Below are 17,926 nucleotides of genomic sequence, written 5' to 3' on the forward strand. Positions count from 1 at the left end.
AGAATTACCATCGACCTATGTTGTGTCCATCTGTCAGATTTCCTATGCCAGTTGGGAGTTTTTGATTTGTAACTTTTTTTTTTTCCCCCTGTGGTTTAATATTAGACTTGAAGGCTTTAGTCTTTGATCCATTAATGGGATTGGAATGTTCCTGGCTAGTTCAACACTAATCCTCTCATTGCTCTGGGGGCTGGTGGATTGCCTCATGGAGCCTTTGCATTTTGTATATCGAGATACCTCTGCTGTAAAGGAGTTCGCAGTGACAGTTGAACAGCAATTATAGTTTCAGGATGGTCGTAGAATCATGCAGTATGGAATGCATCCTTTAGGCCTGTGTTGCCAAACCTACTAGGGAATTAGGTGTTAAGCAGCTTATTGCAGAATTCATAACCACTGACCTACTCTTGAAGCCACAGTATAAATTACCTTCCAGTTCAGATTTTGGTAGGTGGTATCTCTGGGGGATTCAATGATACTGTTCAAGATCTTTGCCTAGTGATACAAATGTTACTTTCCACTTATCACTCCAACCCTGGACACTGTACCGATTTTGCATGTGGCTTAGGGCTGCTTCAGTGAGTCTCCTGGTACTGAACATTGTGCAACCATAAGAACACTTTTTCTGCTGAATAGAAGCTCCATTAAGCAGCAGAAAGTTTTTCAACTCCGGACAGGACTGAGGAACTCCTAGAATCATGTGAAGACCAAATCCCACCTTACATTTGAGGATGCCCTGCCTCATGGCGCTTGCTACTAAGTTGGGTAGACTTAGAAGGGATTCAACAATTCCAGTGCCTTTTCCATGAGGTTCTATGGGCCACCAGACTTCTTTTACAAACTGGCCCTGTATATTCTTCTACTCCTATTTTAATTAGGTGATCAACCCTGGTTCAACAAAGGGTGCAGGAAAGTTTGCCATAGCAGTACCAAGCATAACTAAGTGTCAACCTAATAAAGCTGCAAAACAGGACTATATGCCAAAAGGCATAAGCAACAAGTGATCTGCAAAGCTGAGATTCCACAGCTCTCTGATCGATTCCAAGTTTAGCAGCCCTGCTATATCCAGTTGTGAAGTCACTGCCAATTAAACAACTTACTGGAGGTGTCTCCACAAATATCCCCATCTTTTGAGGGAACCAATCACATTGCAGATGCTTCATCGTTACCTTTTGTAACAATACTCAGTTTGAGGTGCAGCCTCTACCCCTTCCCAGAATTGCCCAGTATTACAAATGTATGCCCTCAGCCAATTCTAATCACTCCATATGATGTCAAGGTACAGTTAGTGACTCTAGGTCTTGAATATCCTGGCAATCCTGATGGCATGTGCCCTGAACTTTAAGGAAGATAGTTGTGGAAGGGTATTTTCATTTCGTGTCGTTAGATGTTCCTGTTATTTCCTCGGCCCAAACATCTTTTAAGTAGCCTTAAGTTTAGAAGTCAATGTTTAGTTCCTTTCTGCTTCAGAACTGAATCATGTGTCCAAATGCAGCAAGATCTGTGTGCTATCCAGGCTTGGGCTGACCAACCAATAACATTCACTCAATGCCAGATAGTTATGCTTGTGGTGTTACTATCACCTCTGACAGTTACATTTTCATTATTGAAATCCCAACTGTCAACGCTCTGGGAATTACTGTTGACCAGAATTTGAACTGGGCTAGCCATATAAATCTTGACTCCCTGTCCAATTTCTTCCCCCCACCTTTAGTCAAAGCAAAACATTCAGACGCAGTATAGTTTATGTCCATCTTTCCTTCAGAAGCTGGAGGGAGAAGTCAATCGCAGACAGACAAGAGTTCATTGTCTTCTGTGGAATAGCACTTAATTTACAGGGAGGAGCATCTGGATTGGCAATATTTTGATTGGGTGACTGTCACAACCAGTGTGTCAATAGTGAAGATTAAGCCATCTGTTACACAATGAATAACTTCAATGAATAAACTCACCTCAAACTGAATGCTGTCCCATTTTACATGGCTCTACACAATTACTGCCTTTCATCTTCTTAACCCATCAACCTTGCCTCCAGCACCCCATTGTTAACTGAGTGCTTATCTGATCTGTCCTCCTCAGCTGAACCTCTTGTTTCACAACTTAGAACTTGACTCTTCCCTGCCTGCGTATACCCTATACATATTCTCACCAAGTCTGTCCACCATCTTCAAGGTACAAGCCAGGCATGTGATGGAATACTTCCCACTTGCTCAGATGAGTGCAGTTCCAACTAGTCTCTGATGTAACCGCCTGCTTGATTGACAGCATGTCCACAAAATTTTGCCACTCTCCATTGGTAGCAACAGCAATGTACCATCTACAAGGTACAATGCAGAATTGTTCTGTTAGTGACCACTATCATTTTTGATGGACCAGGATGTCTGACATAATCAATGGTGCAAATTCCCCTTTGTCAGTCATCTTGCCATTGAGGACATGTTCATCTATTAGAGGATGTTTAAAAAAAAAACATTTTAGTATTGAATATGTTTAAGTCATCAAGTGATCTCAAAGGGGAGCCATGCATTCTCACTTAATAAATTTATTAATGAGCAGTGTAGATAAAGGTGAACCAGTAGACTTGTGTTTGGATTTCCTAAAGGTACTGCACAAGCCTACTTACCATATTTCAACACTATGGAGGATATGGGATAATAGACATTTGGGGTTGGGGGGTATTTTCAGAATAGACTAATGGAGTGTCACATGAATGGTGCTCGGCTCAACTCATTACAATGTATGAATAACATGATGGAAATATGTTAAGTTTACAGATTCCTTGAGTGGAAAGGTCAGTAGTGAGGATGATGCAATGTTAAGTGGGCATAAATGTGCCAGATGCAATATAATAGGAAAATCAGTTATGCACTTAGCAGGAAACAAAGCTCAGTATTTTTTAAAAGGTGAGACTGCAGAACATTGCAGCATTAGAATTTCAGGGTGTTGTGGCATGAATTGCCAAAAGGTAGGTTCAGAGTTTAGTAGGTAATTGAGAAGCCAAATGGAATGTTGATCTTAGAATAGGGAGACTTGGCTAAAACTTTACAAGGAATGAATCAGAGCACACCTGTAATATGAAGTTTTGGTAAGAAAATAAGGCTCTGTCATGTTGAATGGCAGAGCAAGCCTGGCTGTGCCAAATAACCTACTTCAGCTCCTGTCTTTCTGGTATGAGGTGCTGAGACCATTGACATACAAATATAAGCACATACAAATTAATATTGGGTGGCACATCTTGCTTGCTGGTATTCCAATCGTGACCCCTCTAGTGTGGGAGAAGAGGTAGGCCATTTGTCCATCAGGTTTACTGTCATTCAAATGATTGATCTGGTGGCTTCACTTTACTGCCTTTCCTCATCTCTAGATTCTTTTACGGATTTAAAAATCTGTCTATCCCTATCTTCTGCAATAAAGAATTTGAAAGACCATCAGAAATGCATTTGTTCAACTGGCTGACTCATTACTGAAATCTTTGATTTATTTTTTAAAAAATCCAAAGAACTGTAGATGCTGGAAACCTGAAATTACTGGGAAGTTTCAGCAGGTCTGGCAATATCTCAAGAGAAATCAGTAATCTTTTGGGTCCAGTGACCCCTCGTCAGAATGCTGTTGACTGAGATTATGCTGTCGCATTGGCTCCACTTGCAGAAGAGTCCACAATCTCTTTACCTTGACAAGCTCAAGACTATTGCCTTTCAATAAAGTCACCTTTCTTTTTAACTCCATGAGAACCTTTTTCCACGTATGGAGTCAGCTATTACGAGGGGGCATAGCTTTAGATTAAGGGGTGGTAGGTATAGGACAGATGTTAGGGGTAGATTCTTTACTCAGCGAGTCGTGAGTTCATGGAATGCCCTGCCAGTAGCAGTGGTGGACTCCCTCTTTATGGGCATTTAAACGAGCATTGGATAGGCATATGGAGGATAGTGGTCTAGTGTAGGTTAGGTGGGCTTGGATCAGTGCAACATCGAGGGCCAAAGGGTCTGTACTGCGCTGTATTGTTCTATGTTCCAATGTGTAGAGGCTCAATGCCCCCCTTAAGAAAATCCCTCCAAATCCAGGATCAACCTAATGAATCTTATTACTTTTCATTAAACTACCACTGGCAGTATAATGTAAGGGGCCCCAGGAGTTTATTTTTCAGATGTGGTCAAACCATTGCACTTGTGTAACTTAGCAAGACCTATTTTGCTCCATTTAATTTGAAGTAAAGGCTGGCATTCTCGCCTGCATTTTTATACCTTTTGAAGAACGTTTGCATAACAAACTTAGCGAACTTAGGTGTCGAGGTTATGGGTACACCCCTATGTAGAACTCCACCGAAAGTGTGGGGGGTGTGTCTGGGCTGTTCTCGGCAGCATTTCAGTGAGCCGAGTTTGTTTTTAATCATTCTTTTGTTTACAGGTACAATCAGGGTTGAAACAGCTCTGATGTAATGTTTTTCAGACCTTGAGATCCCCTTTGGATAATCCAAAATTTGGATAATTGTGGTTCCTCTGTACTGGTTCCCTTTGTCTTGCTTGTTGCCACAAGAATTCAAATCAATTCAGCAAGCATAATTTCTCCTTCATGGAAGTCTGGTGACTCTGCTTTATCATGTATATTTGTAGATGCTTTACATCCTTTTATAAATAGACTCTAGCCCTCTCCTGACTGACATGTTAAGCTAACTGACCTACTATTGCTGGTTTTGTCTCCTGCTTATATAAAGGTGCTCTCTTCCAGTTTTTGGAACCTCGCCTTTCATTTATGTCCACCTGATGAACTTTTACTTACCACTAAATAAACCAAGGGGTATTTATAAGGTGCTAACATGCTGTGGCATCAAACATCAGCAAGATCTTTGCAGGGAGGAAAAACTCATGAGCAGCCAGGGTGTTGTCTTCTGGAGGCCTCTTTTGAATAGTGTTGTGCGCAGGTGGAAATTCCTCATGACAGCCTTAGCATTCTGGAAGTTTTGTCAGCAATACTTTCTCACAGCGGAAGAAACTCTTGAGGGTTGATCTGCACAATATGTGGCTGCTAGTGAGTATATTTCTTTGAATGTCCAGAATTAACTGTTGCAAGGCTGCAATCCAAAATAAACTTGAAATCCTCAAGAATTTACTGTAAGACTGGAAAAACTTTGCAGTGGCCTAGCCAGTTTCGTGACTACATAATTAAAACCCTGTCTGCGATGAGCAAAGCAGCTGACTTGGCTAGATGATTGGAGTTTGTACTTCACTACTTTGGGAGTTGGTAGGTTATCTGCAGGTTACACAGGAAGTGTCTTGGCTACACAATTGCTGTCAAAATTTAAATCTTCCAATTCCAGGGTTTCCTTGTGCTGCAAATCTGCCTGGTTTTACTCTGGATCACCCTGGTAACACTACAGACTGATTTTGTGCTAATCCTCAGTACTACCTTTTCTGCATCTGTCTTTTATTGGTTTTTCCTAAACCTTCATGGGTCAGCAATCTACTGGTAGTTTTTGATTGTAGCTGAAGTTTATTTTACCCTGCTGTGCTTTTAACTGGAGTAGTTGGCTGCTTCAGACTACAAAACCCTAGTATGATTGAATCCTGACCGACACTCAGCAAATTGTCAGGAAAATTAACCTAACCCTGTAGTTACCTGTTATCCCCAGCACCAGCAAGCAAAATCAAGATACGATGGAATGTTCTGTCTGGATTAGTGAAGGTCAAGCATTTCTGAACTCAAAACTCTATCAAACAAAGCTAACTTGATTAGAACACAATGCAGCATCTTTATTTAGCTGCTTTCACTGGACTGCAAACTAAGGTATAGTTGTCGTAGTCTGTGCAGAGGCGGTTTAATCTGAGGGTCACCACACCCAGCAGAGGCTGAGGAATCCTACATAACTATGGTGGAGGAATTTCACCCAGCTTTTGTAATCTGTGTATTGCAAACTGGTTGTCCAGCCATCTGAACTCACCAACCCACTGTAGCAGCACAGGACATAGAACATTACAGCACATTACAAGCCCTTCAGCCCTCTTTGTGCTGACTTGTCATACCACTCTGAAGCCCATCTAACCTATGCTATTCCATGTATGTCCATATGCTAGTCCAAGCAGTGATCATCTACACTATTCACTAACAGCTTAGTAAGGCTGCTTTGACAGCACCTTATAAACTTGTGACATCATGGTGGGGCAATGGTAGTAAAGGTATAGAAGCACCACTTTCTAGTTCCCCTCCAAGTTACACGCCATTCTGATTTTAGAACTGTTGACTTTTGTTTTGGGTCATAGGTCAAAATCCTGGAACTCTATCAACAAATGGACATACTATACCCATAGACTGGAGTTATTCAAAGTGGCAGCTCACTGCTACTCGGCAATTATGAGCAATGAATCCTGGTGTATTGTGCTCACCTCTGCAAATTTCAGTTTGAATGTAGTTGAAAGAAAACATATTCAATTTTTAACTTGGGGAAAGGTGGACTTGGATACTACTAAAGCTTTATGCAATCACCAGTGGAGAAAGATATTGGTTGCTAGAAATTACTTTCTGCTCTTCCCTGATTAAGAAATGTCAGTTTTGAAGATGCTGCAAATCATTTCTAAGGTTATTTTCATGATTCTATAAATGGCATAGCTTTTGACCTTGAAGCTTTTTTGAGCCAATCCTGTCTATGTGCAATCAAATCAGCAATTCTTAGCTACCTGATTTAAGAAACAAGAGTTTTATCTTTTATTCCTTTTTAGACTTTGTCCAGTTGAGTTTGTTGCTGCAACTGTGAACTTGGACCCAGGACTATCCCTGTAACTAGGAATATGTCCTAATATTCCCCCCCCCGGCACACTCAGTTGTTCTGACACTAGTCAGTTTTCTGCTAAGTATTGTTTTCAAACCATAGTCTCGCCGCATGTGAGGTCAGTCAACTTTTCTTACCACCTGGTCTTAATGGAATTGGTGTGAACTGAAGTATCTTTTCCCCTCAGCCTTTTGCTACAGGGACATCAAAACTGTCTACTCTAAAGGAGTAGCAGAATTTGATTTTTAACAATTGCCAATCTTTCCATTGGAAGGTAGTCCGTTTTTCTTTATGCAGCTGTGATGGTTTGCATTGGGGTTAAAGATGGAACAGTGGAATTAAACTATGTCCTGGAAGATTAACTTGTCTTGGCTACAGAAGTATGAAGGCTTAGAATTCTTGGTGCTGCTTGGATCAGCTGATCCCTTCCTGAGTTGGTGTCTCTCCTGAGAAATCCAGCACTTGTTCCCAGTCTAAACTATAAATGTTTGACTCACAGCTGTAACTTGACAAATATTTGTTAGCTCCGGAGTATAAAATAAACTTGATGTAAGGAGAGGAACTTGGGGGTGGGGGGTTGCTTCTCCTGGACTGTGTACCTATGGGTGTGCTGATTTTGATTTTTGTTGCTAATCTGCAGGTCACGTCCTTGAGACCACTTAATGTTTCTCTCTGTCAAGCATTTTGCAGAACTTTCTAGGGTGGGAAGCAGTATAGGAATTCTCTCTCATTGGCCAATAATTCATTTAATCATGTTACAGAAAACTGTCATTAACCTGTTTACAAATTGGCTGCCATTACTTCCTAGTTAAAATATTGCATCTGTTTTGGTCACTACATTACCAGAAGGATGTGGATGCTTTGGAGAGGATACAGAAAAGGTTTACCAGGATGTTGTCTAGTTTGGGGGCTTCTAGCTATGCAAAAAAGTTGGAGACTGGGTTTGTTTTCACTGGAATGTAGGTCTCCCCTCAATCTCCTGAGTTTATGAATGGAATGGATAAAGTGGAAAGTGAGGTTTTTCCTGGGGGGGGGTTTCAATTACTGGGGCACACAGTTTCAAGGTTGGGAGGGAGGGGTTTAAAAGATGTGCAAGGCAATATTTTTACACTGTGGTGAGTCCTTGTAGTTTGCTGCTAGAGGTGGTTGTGGAAGCAGACACTAGCAGTATTCAAGAAGTTCCTGGGCGCATACATGAATAAGAAGTGAAGACAGCCTTTGTATGGAAGGGCACAATGTGACTACAGTCTGAGGGCCAAAGGGCCTGTTCCTGAGATGTAACCTTTTTAAAAACAAATAGCCATTTTGAAAAAGACTAATTGCAGTTGTTCAGGAGCATGTGTTGTGGAGATCACTGAGCTGAAGCTAGCCATAGTCAAATGAGATTTGAGAAATTCCTTCCCACAAATGGCTTTGACTTCAGGCCTGCAATAAATAGACCCAGCTAACTGCAGCATTGCAAAATTTAATGGAGTATAAGCAAGACTGTTAATGTATATTTTATAAATTGTTTAGAACAGAAGGACAGGAAAAGGCTGATCAGCACTTCAAACCTATCTTACCATTTTAGCAAAGTTGTGGCTGATCTGCCCAGTCTACAGACCTGTCATGCTAGTTCTCTGTAGCCCTCAACTCCTTGATATCAAAAATCAATCTTTGAATGCTTTGTGATCTAGCCTCTGCAACTGTCTGGAGTAAACCATTCCAGATGTTTGCTTTCTACTGAATTCCTTTGAATCTCCATAGCTTAAAGCAGGGTGTTTTTAGTTTAACTTTGAGCAGTCCTTCTGAGTCTTTGGCAGATATCTTTGAACAAGGTAACTAAAGAAATAATTTTAATCTGACTAGAGGTGTGGGTTTAAAACTAAAATATCCTGAGGAGCTATTTAAAGTGCAGAATAGCAAGATTATGGCTGATCTGTCTAGGTCTCAACTCCTTCATGCCAGTTCCTCAGTCCTCAACTCTTTCAAAAGAAAAATCTTGTCTGTACCCAATCACAGTAGAATAGCTTCCTGAAGTATTCTGCATCTATCTCTTGCATCTAAGTTGATGTAACAATATTAATAAAATGTAATAACCTGCAAGGTAGCAAGACACCCACTGAAGAACAAAAAAATTATCAAACCAGCTTCAACCTAGGGTCTGACTTGTTCAGTAATTACTGCAACTAGAATCAGTGGGTTTTGTTTAACTCTTCTAAATGCTCCTTCCTTGATGGACTTTAGCATTTTCCCCAATGAGACACATGCTAGGCTAATTGGCGTATAGTTTCCTCTCTGTTCTGATTCCTTGAACAGGCATGTCACATCAGCAATTTTCCAATTCCTTGGAGCCCTCAGTTGAGTTCTAGAATATTTTGACAAGGGCTATATATGTAGCCATTCCCTTAAAATTGTTGAATGCAGGTTCAGTTCCTGGAGACCTGTTTGCCTTCAGTTCTTAGTTTGTCAAAGACTTGGATCTTTGATAGGAACTATTACAAGATTGTTCAACCCAACAGCACCTTGGGATGTTTAGTGTCTTCAATCCTGAAGACTGAAGCAAAATATTAATTTTAAACTTTCTAAGAATTTCAAAAATGAATTCTTCAGTGAAGTAGTCTTATCTCTCTTTTTCATTTGTTTTATTTTTGAATGGAAGTTCCATTGTTTTGCATTCCAGGGTCTTATTAATTTTATCTTCTCTAGATATGGCAGCCATTCGGAAAAAGTTGGTTATTGTTGGAGATGGTGCTTGTGGCAAGACATGTCTTCTAATTGTGTTCAGTAAGGATCAGTTCCCTGAAGTTTATGTACCAACTGTCTTTGAAAACTACATTGCAGACATTGAAGTGGATGGCAAACAGGTGAGTTGGGTTCAGGAATGTCATTGCCAGTGAATGCAAGACTCGCTGTTTTAAACCTTTCTTAAATGAATGAACTGAGTTCTGAATTGTAGCTTCAGGTAATTACCTGATCTGTTAATTTTGCAGTAAATTTATCCTTCTTTTTTCTAAAAGTGAGGAGTCTTTATTTTCAGCTATAAACCTTAAACTTTGTGCTTAGCCAACAGAAATATTGGCTAAGGTACTAGGCCTAGCTAACTTTAAATGTTCCTGCAGAATTAAATCTGTCCAGGTTGTGGGAACAGAGGATTAATTTTTGGGTTAGCCTGGGGAGGAGTAGCCTGACAGGCCTTTTAATCCATTCAATGTGAACACAACCACTGGTTCAGCCTGTCAATGTACCCCCAAAGGTGACCCTGCTGCAGCCATCTAATGTTCTATGCAATGTCCCAGGTCTTTAGCTGTCAAGAAAGTATACTCCTTTATTTGAGACTTAAGTAATTACAAAATTACTGTTCCTTATTCATCAACCTTGTGTTTTTTTTTTAGTAAACTGAAATCAGAAGCATGGGTAATATATGCTAAATGGTAAATTGCACTCATTGCAGGTTGAACTTGCACTCTGGGATACAGCTGGACAAGAAGACTATGATAGACTCCGACCACTCTCCTATCCTGACACTGATGTTATTCTAATGTGTTTCTCAATTGATAGCCCGGACAGCTTGGGTAGGTTTTGATTTCATATTTTGCCTATGTTTTGGTGTAATTCTAATCATACTATAGCATTGTTTCTGCATTATAACAGATTGTATGAATAATCTGGACTTAGCATTTTAACTGCAGGAAAAATTCAACTTTGAAAGTCACTGATAACTCTCTTGCAGAAAATATTCCTGAAAAATGGACACCTGAAGTGAAGCACTTTTGTCCAAGTGTGCCTATAATTCTAGTTGGAAACAAGAAGGATTTGAGAAATGATGAGAATACAAGAAAAGAACTTGCAAAAATGAAACAGGTGAGAATTCACTGTCCTCCTGATCTCTGTAGCAAGTACAGCAATTTGCATGTGGAAAGAATAGCCATTTTTCAGGACCAGTTGTGGTTGGCAAATGCACTCCTTTCTGCACTTCAGTAATTTTTGTATCCTATACTGTTCCAACTTTAGTGCAGTGTTGAGAAATTAACAATCACTTTAGTTCGGGATTGCAGTTGCTAACTTTCAATTGGTCTAACACTGTAGAAGCTCATGGTGAGTGAATCTCCCTCCACTTTGGAAAGCTCCAATCCTGTACTGGTGTTCAAAATGCTTTGTCGCTTTCTCAGAGGATTATGGTAACAATCTTAGCCCAAGTAACTCCCTCTATCATCTTGAAGCTATACATCAGCTTTCTAATGTGGAGTGATAGTGACACTATGATCCATCTGCATGACCAGCTGCTCAATGCTGCCTCCTATCTCCTCTCCTTGCTTTAATTGTATTCAAGAGAAACAATTAAAATTGGATCTCCAAGAATGAATGTAGACATCAGCTATGAAACTGGAGATGATGGACAAACAAGACCATTGAGTAACATGAAATCAAATGTTGCTTTTCTGGAGGCCCAAAATATGGAAGGAATCAGTTTCATGGTTCCTTCCAGCTGCTTTTAACCATGTGAGCAGGTCTCAATAGGATTGGTTGCTTTTGGTGTACAAGTCATATATGGTGACCAGAACTTGTTTGAGGTGCATGTTGTACTTCCAATTTTAGAAAAATCTTAAATCGTTTTAATTGAAAACAAGCTCCCAATCCTGCTGCTGAATGAGCTGTGGAAGTGGCTTGGAGCCAGTGCTCCTTATTAAGAACTGTCTGAATATCCAGAGTGGTAATTTGGATCCCACTTGAGCAAATTTATAGTAACTAAAGAAATCCCCTGACATCTGGTGGGAAGGGTAGCTAGTTTTCTCCCTCTAACTGCAATCTTAGATTTGGCAACTAGCATTTATAGTTTTAACAATCTGGCAAATGAAAAAATGTTTATTGTAATATCAGTCAGAGGTGATTGTGGTGCCCTTTGTCTTCAGTCTTGACCATTTTAGTTAAATCTGGCTGTGATGCCCAACATTGGATTTAGGTCTCCAACTAATACGTGTCACCTAAATACTAAATGCTTGCATGTCTTGTGCCTTTTTTGATTTTGGATTTTTTCATTTATGAAACTATAGCAAATTGGGCTCCACTTGGTAGCCATAATTTAGTTACATTTACTGTTTTTTTTTCTGCAACATTGCTTCCAAATTACTTTGAAAGCTGATGTCAGTGTCTTGGTCTTGGGGGGGGGGGGGGGGGGTCACTGGGAAAATTTGGTTTTTGATTTCACTTGACTGAAAGCAAATGAAGGTGTTTATATAATCTTATCTAATCTGATCTTCATTTGACTTTCAAATGTGTGTACTCTGGACACAATGTTGACTTCTAATCTGAAGTGCTCAGAAAACTCTTCACACGCCATTGTGGAATTGTTCATTGTTCTCAGCTTGCTTCCTTAATTTATCTTTGGTTCACAGGAAAATTTAGGCTTGCTTTTAGAATATACTAAATGTTTGAATTGTGGCAACATAATTGTTCTGCATAAAATATCAAGTTGTGGGTTTCCACAGTGCTGTGGCATTGTTTTGGGAGGACGGTACCTTAAGATTATATTAGTGTTGAGAACAGCCTTTTTGACATGGGACCATCTCAATGCCTTTGACCTTCCAGATAGAGGTATTCCAGTGTGCATTTGACCAGCTTGCCATCTATCCTGCAAAACCTGAAACTCCTGTTTCTGTCTTTAGCATTAAGATCTCCATTGCTGTGTTTGCCTAATCTGCTAACTCCCACTCCAGTAACATTGCTATTTGAAATCCTTATCCTTGTGTTCACATCATGGATTTCTGCAGTTCTCCAATTTTTCTCACCCTTCCTGGTTTTCTTTGCTGTCCATTGGTAACTGAACCTTCAGATGCCTTGGCACTAATCTCTAGAATTTTCCACCTGATTTTTAAATGGGTTTTGAAGGACAGGAACAAGTATTTTAGTAAGTGAAATCTTCAGTTATAACTAAAAATCAGGGTAGGCAGTTCTGTTCTTTGAGCCCATTCTATTTATTAGTCAAGGGTAACCTCCTCTGTCTCAACTTTCTTGCCCACTGTCAACTCTTCAAACTCACTAATTAAAAATGCCTCCTCCAATTTTGTTCTCGGTAGTGAATTCCACAGATTCGCTTCCCTTTTGAGGGAAGTAATTTCTCTACTTTAGCCTAAAGGGGTAACAGATTTTAAAATGGTGAGTGACCTCTGTACCATCTTGTACCTTTTTTAATTTCTGTCCTGGTCTAAACTGCTCAGTCTTGAGGCAAATACCTCATTGCTGAAATCAATTTAGTGGACTGCCTCTAAAACAGCAATTTCTAATTCCCCACAGTATGCCAGGTGTGGTCTAACTACTGCCTTGCAGCAGAACTTTCCTGGTTTTATTGCTAAGGGATAGAGTAAAAATAATTCCATTTACTTTCCTTTTACCTGTGGGGTTTATGATTCATACATGAGGTCACCCAGATCCCTCCCCACCAAAGTTTCTCATCGAGGCAAAATTGCCTTTTCTGCTCTGACCAAAGTGGGTAAACCCTCAAATATCCATACTAAACTAAATCTGACACACTTTAGACCATTTGTCTAATCCATCCATATTCATTTGTAAGCTTTATATCTTTGAACTTCCTAATCTATTTGTCGTCTGCAAAGTAGTTGGGGCCCAAGAACTGAACCCTGTAGCACCCCACTTTTTTATTCTACCAACCATGAGGGTGGGGGGAGGGGGGGAAGCAAAGGGTAGCCAGGTGGCATTTTGTTTAGTTGTCGTGATTTCCTCCTTGAAGGGATGCTAAGTGTTTTATGCCTCGCATTGTGTCCAAATCTCCTTCAGTACCAGCTCCAATATGGATTGCTTTGACTTTCAAAGGCCCTGTTGTTAGATTCTAACTTCCTAGCAACAGACATAAGATAACCGGTCTACAGTTTCCTACCTTCTGTATGGATGAGGGCAGTATTAGAGGGTAACTCCAATACAACTAAATCTAGAAGAATTTGAGCCTTAAACTTAATTCTGAACAGGATTAATGGGAAAATCTGAGCATCTTCTTTGAGCAGTGAAAATGATTAAGCTTTTCACTATGTTGAGTACTTCAATTTTAGAATGAGGTTCAGTATACAAGGTGAAACTTTTAATATATTGCCAAAAGAGCCAGCACAAACGTTTTACTCCTGATCAGTTATCTTCAAGCTATGGATGCAAAGTATCTAATCTGTCTGCTGACTCAGTTGTTCAAAGTGAGTTCTTGGTCCAAGGACTTGTACCCAAAAGTGTGGGTTGTAGGGCAGCACTAGGAAGTAGTTGGTGGGGGGGGGGGTTGAAAGACTGGTAATGGAATAAAGTTGATTACTTGACCCATCAGACTAGATTAATCAAATCTTCTGTGCTTGTTCTATAACTGCGTGGTGCTTGCATGTATTAATGAAGTGTTTGTACTGCAGGAACCTGTAAAGCCAGAAGAAGGACGTGACATGACCAACAAAATTAGTGCTTTTGGCTACATGGAGTGCTCTGCCAAAACAAAGGAAGGAGTTCGGGAAGTCTTTGAGATGGCCACACGTGCTGCATTACAAGTCAAACACAAGAAAAGACGCAAGTGTGTGCTGTTGTAGGATCTGATGCATACTGTCGCATGTACTGTATCAGCTGTAATAACATTTATCAAACTTTTTACACAGTATATGGAGACTTTCCTCTTGCTTCCCCCTGGTTTCCAAATGGCTATTTTTCAAACACTTCTAGTCTGAGCCTTTTTGACTTGCTGTGTAATGCTTACTATCTGAATAGTGGTGAGAGGAGTCTAGTGTTGACCTGAGACCATGAACACCAGCACCTCATGACAGTGGGTTTAAGTACTGTACATTCAGGGGGTGAGGGGGAAATTTAGTACCATTTGGGTATCTACATTGTTATAAAAACTCATAACAAGATAATTAGTGTCAAATGACTTTTCTGCATAGTTCCATTTAACTTGAACATTTGGTACAGAGCATGAATTAGTTTGTATAATCATCTTCTGTAACCTGATCACTTTATTTGCTGAATGAATTATTTCTCTACATTCTAAGTCTGTGCTGCTGTTTTATTTCCATTTTTCTAAGCATTGCAGGCCAAACTGGGAGTAGTGCTATAGACTCCTGTGAATGGTAGTGTAACTAGCTTTTGTATAATTGCATTCCGTTAAGCAACTTTCTTTTGTAGATTTATTGTATTGAGATTCAACTTTGTATTGAAGCTCTGATTTGTATAAAATGCTAACTGTCAACCTTTTTAGTGATTGTAAAACCCCATCCTAGCTAAGGGTTCACATTATTGCAACCCTGCCTTCTGAATTTTGTAATTGTGCAGAAGTGACTCGATCAGTTTCTTGCAATTGCTCAGTGAAGCTCTGCTTCCTGTGATAACATGCTTGTAATTCCTGACTCTAACTTAAGGCTGAAGCAGTTTTCCTGAAGAACATTCCACAACTGTTCAAGTAAATTTTAATGTTGGTTGTCTGTAAGTTGCACAGCTAGTGTGCATTTCTCTTCCCTGCCCTGTTAATCACAATTTTGTATGCAATAACCAATGCTGTGGCTTAAATGTAAAATCATTTTGCTTTCATCCTGGGTTATAACATTCAGACAGTTGGCACTTAACAAATGTTAAAATAAATTTAATGGAACACTTTAAACTCTGCCAATAATCAGCAAGTCTTTAAATGTTGTACTTTTGAGTGCAGAGATGTCCTGCACTATTTTGATCTACCAGCATCTTCACTGCCTGTGAACCCAGTCTTTGAGGTGCAGAAGAATTGGTGTTTTGAGGCACTGAGCTAGCTGTTTTTGTATTGTACAACCTACCACAATGCATAGGTGAACAAGAAATTGTCTTCCTTTATCTGGACAGTCCTAAAATTAGGATTCATGATCTTAGAATTTACCATTTAGGATCTGGATGAGAATTTCTTGATTTTTGGCAATTCTGTAAATGCCCAGTCACTATATTTTATAGTTTCACTGGGTAAGGGGTTAGGTCATGAAGAATATTAATAGATGAGGTGCACTTTTTTTAGCAGCAAGGAATATAGGTTTGTGACCAGGCAGGACAGTGAGGATGTCATTGGCAGATCAGATTTGGGTCAAATAGCGTACTCTTACATCTTGTGGGTGGGAAAGTGGAGTTGAGGTAAATTGCCAAATCTTCATGAAATGTAATTTGCAGTTTCAACTTTGATCCTATTCAGCCTCAAAACATTCTCTCAAATTCCAAAATTTTCACTGCTAAACAGCAGGTTTGTTCTAACTCTGGACTGCAGTGTTGCAGAAAATACACCATCCTTGCCAATGTCTACCTCTATTTTTAGATCATTTCCCTTTTTACTCTTAACCCGCAGGGAAACAATTACTACTACCTCTCATTTTTTAGGAATGATAGGGTTGTAATGAGAGGGAATTTTAACTTTCCAGATAGGCTGGGACTGATCATGGTGTTAAGGGCTTGATGGAGAGGAATTTGAAGTGTGTACTGAAGGTTTTTGTGGATGAACCTACGAGAGAAGGAGCAAAACCTGCCACTGAGAAATAAGGCAGAGAAGTGACTGAGGTCAGTGGGGGAGCACTTTTGGGGCCAGTGATCATAATTCCACTAGTTATAAAATAGTTATGGGAAAATGATAGACTGGATCGAAGTTAAAATTGACCTTTCTCCAATTTAGAATTTTAATGCAAGAACTTTCCAAAGTTGATTGGGAGGGACTATTTGCAGGGAAAGGGGTGGTTTGAAAGTTAGTCTTATAAAAATGGCAAGTCTAGAGGCAGATTTGTGCACATAGTAAGGCTGGTAGGTGTAGGGAATGTTGGGTGACTGCAGAAATTCATTCAAAAGGAGGCATGTCTTGGGTATAACGGGTAACATTGACTGAATCCCTAGAGTGTAAAGGCTGACACACAGGTGGTTTTGTTAGTCAACTATTATAATGCACCTTTTGGTTAATTGTGGACACTTCCTAAAAATGTATTGGCTGTAATGTGATTAGTGCCACTGCTTCTGAAGCATGATTTTTCTATATTGTGGTGTTGCACAAAAAAACCATCTTACAGCAGAACTCTATCTTCCAGCATCTCACCCATGATATAAATAGCTAATGTGGCCATTATTTAAAGTTGAGGAAAAGCCAGGGACCTAAAGTCTGAGTTGTTGGAGGGAATTCTGAGGGGCAGAATTAACATGTATTTGGAAAGGACTGATTGGGGATAGTCAGGTGGGAAATAGTGTCTTGGGGCAGCATGGTGTTTCAGTGGTTAGCACTACTGCCTCAAGCACCAGAGACCTAGGTTCAGTTGTGGCCTCGGGCAGTTGTCACTGGAGTTTGCTCTGGTTTCTTCCCACAGTCCAAAGATGTGCAGGTTAGGTGAAATTAGCCATGCTAAATTGCCCATAGTGTTCAGGGATAAGTCAGGAGTAATGGAGAATGGGTTTGGGTGGGATACTCAGAGTTGGTGACCTGATGGGCCCTGTCTCCACACTGTAGGGCTTCTGATTTTTTAAGACTAAGTTTTAAGTCTGGAATGACAAGTGACAAAGATTGAAGGCAAGGCAGAGGACATTGTCTATATGGACCTCAAGGTTCTGCATGGTGGGCTGGGTAGTGAGATTAGATCAAATGGAATCCCAGGGGCAGTTAGCCATTTGGATACAAAATCCTCTTGAGGATAGAGGGTGGTGGTGGGGTTTGCTTTTTTTTGAACTAGAGGCCTGTGACCAGTGGTGTGCTGCAAGGGTCAGTGCTGGGTCCACTAATTTGTAATTTTTAACAAGGGCAGCATGGTGACTCCATGGCTAGCACCACTGCCTCCCAGCACAAGAGACTTGGGTTTGTTCCCCACCTTGTGCCGTGTGGGTTTCCTCCCCACACAGTTCAAAGATGTGCAAGTTAGGTGGACTGGTCATGCTAAATTGCCCATGGCTGCATTCAGAGGGTTGGTGTGGACTTGGACTAAAGGGCCGTTTCCATACTGTGTAGGGAATTGAATCTAATTGCTGTGGTTCTGTTTGCCGTGCTGGAAGTTTTTGTTGCAAACGTTTCGTTCCCCTGTCTAGGTGACATCCTCAGTGCTTGGGAGCCTCCTGTGAAACAATTCTGTGGTGTTTCCTGCGGCATTTATAGTGGCCTGTCCCTGCCGCTTCTGGTTGTCAATTTCAGCTGTCCGCTGTAGTGGCCGGTATATTGGGTCCAGGTCTGTGTGT

At 40.4% G+C, this 17,926-nt stretch overlaps 1 protein-coding gene across 4 annotated transcripts in view; it reads left to right on the top strand.

Moving 5' to 3' along the window:
* rhocb (ras homolog family member Cb) overlaps positions 1 to 15,371 on the top strand; it is a 32,478-nt gene extending 17,107 nt beyond the window's left edge. For all 4 annotated transcript variants that reach the window (XM_087973436.1, XM_087973438.1, XM_043716361.2 and 1 more), the window contains exons 2-5: positions 9,446 to 9,603; positions 10,191 to 10,311; positions 10,470 to 10,600; positions 14,140 to 15,371. In XM_087973436.1, coding sequence (XP_087829562.1) covers positions 9,448 to 9,603; positions 10,191 to 10,311; positions 10,470 to 10,600; positions 14,140 to 14,310 — 579 coding nt within the window. In that variant the 5' untranslated portion in view covers positions 9,446 to 9,447 and the 3' untranslated portion in view covers positions 14,311 to 15,371. The remainder of the gene's footprint in view (positions 1 to 9,445; positions 9,604 to 10,190; positions 10,312 to 10,469; positions 10,601 to 14,139) is intronic.
* Positions 15,372 to 17,926: the final 2,555 nt, after the last annotated feature.

The sequence above is a fragment of the Chiloscyllium plagiosum genome, unplaced genomic scaffold (assembly GCF_037043375.1).
Source record: "Chiloscyllium plagiosum isolate Xiang-an unplaced genomic scaffold, Cpla_swu_hap1 HiC_scaffold_26, whole genome shotgun sequence".
Lineage (NCBI taxonomy): Eukaryota > Metazoa > Chordata > Chondrichthyes > Orectolobiformes > Hemiscylliidae > Chiloscyllium > Chiloscyllium plagiosum.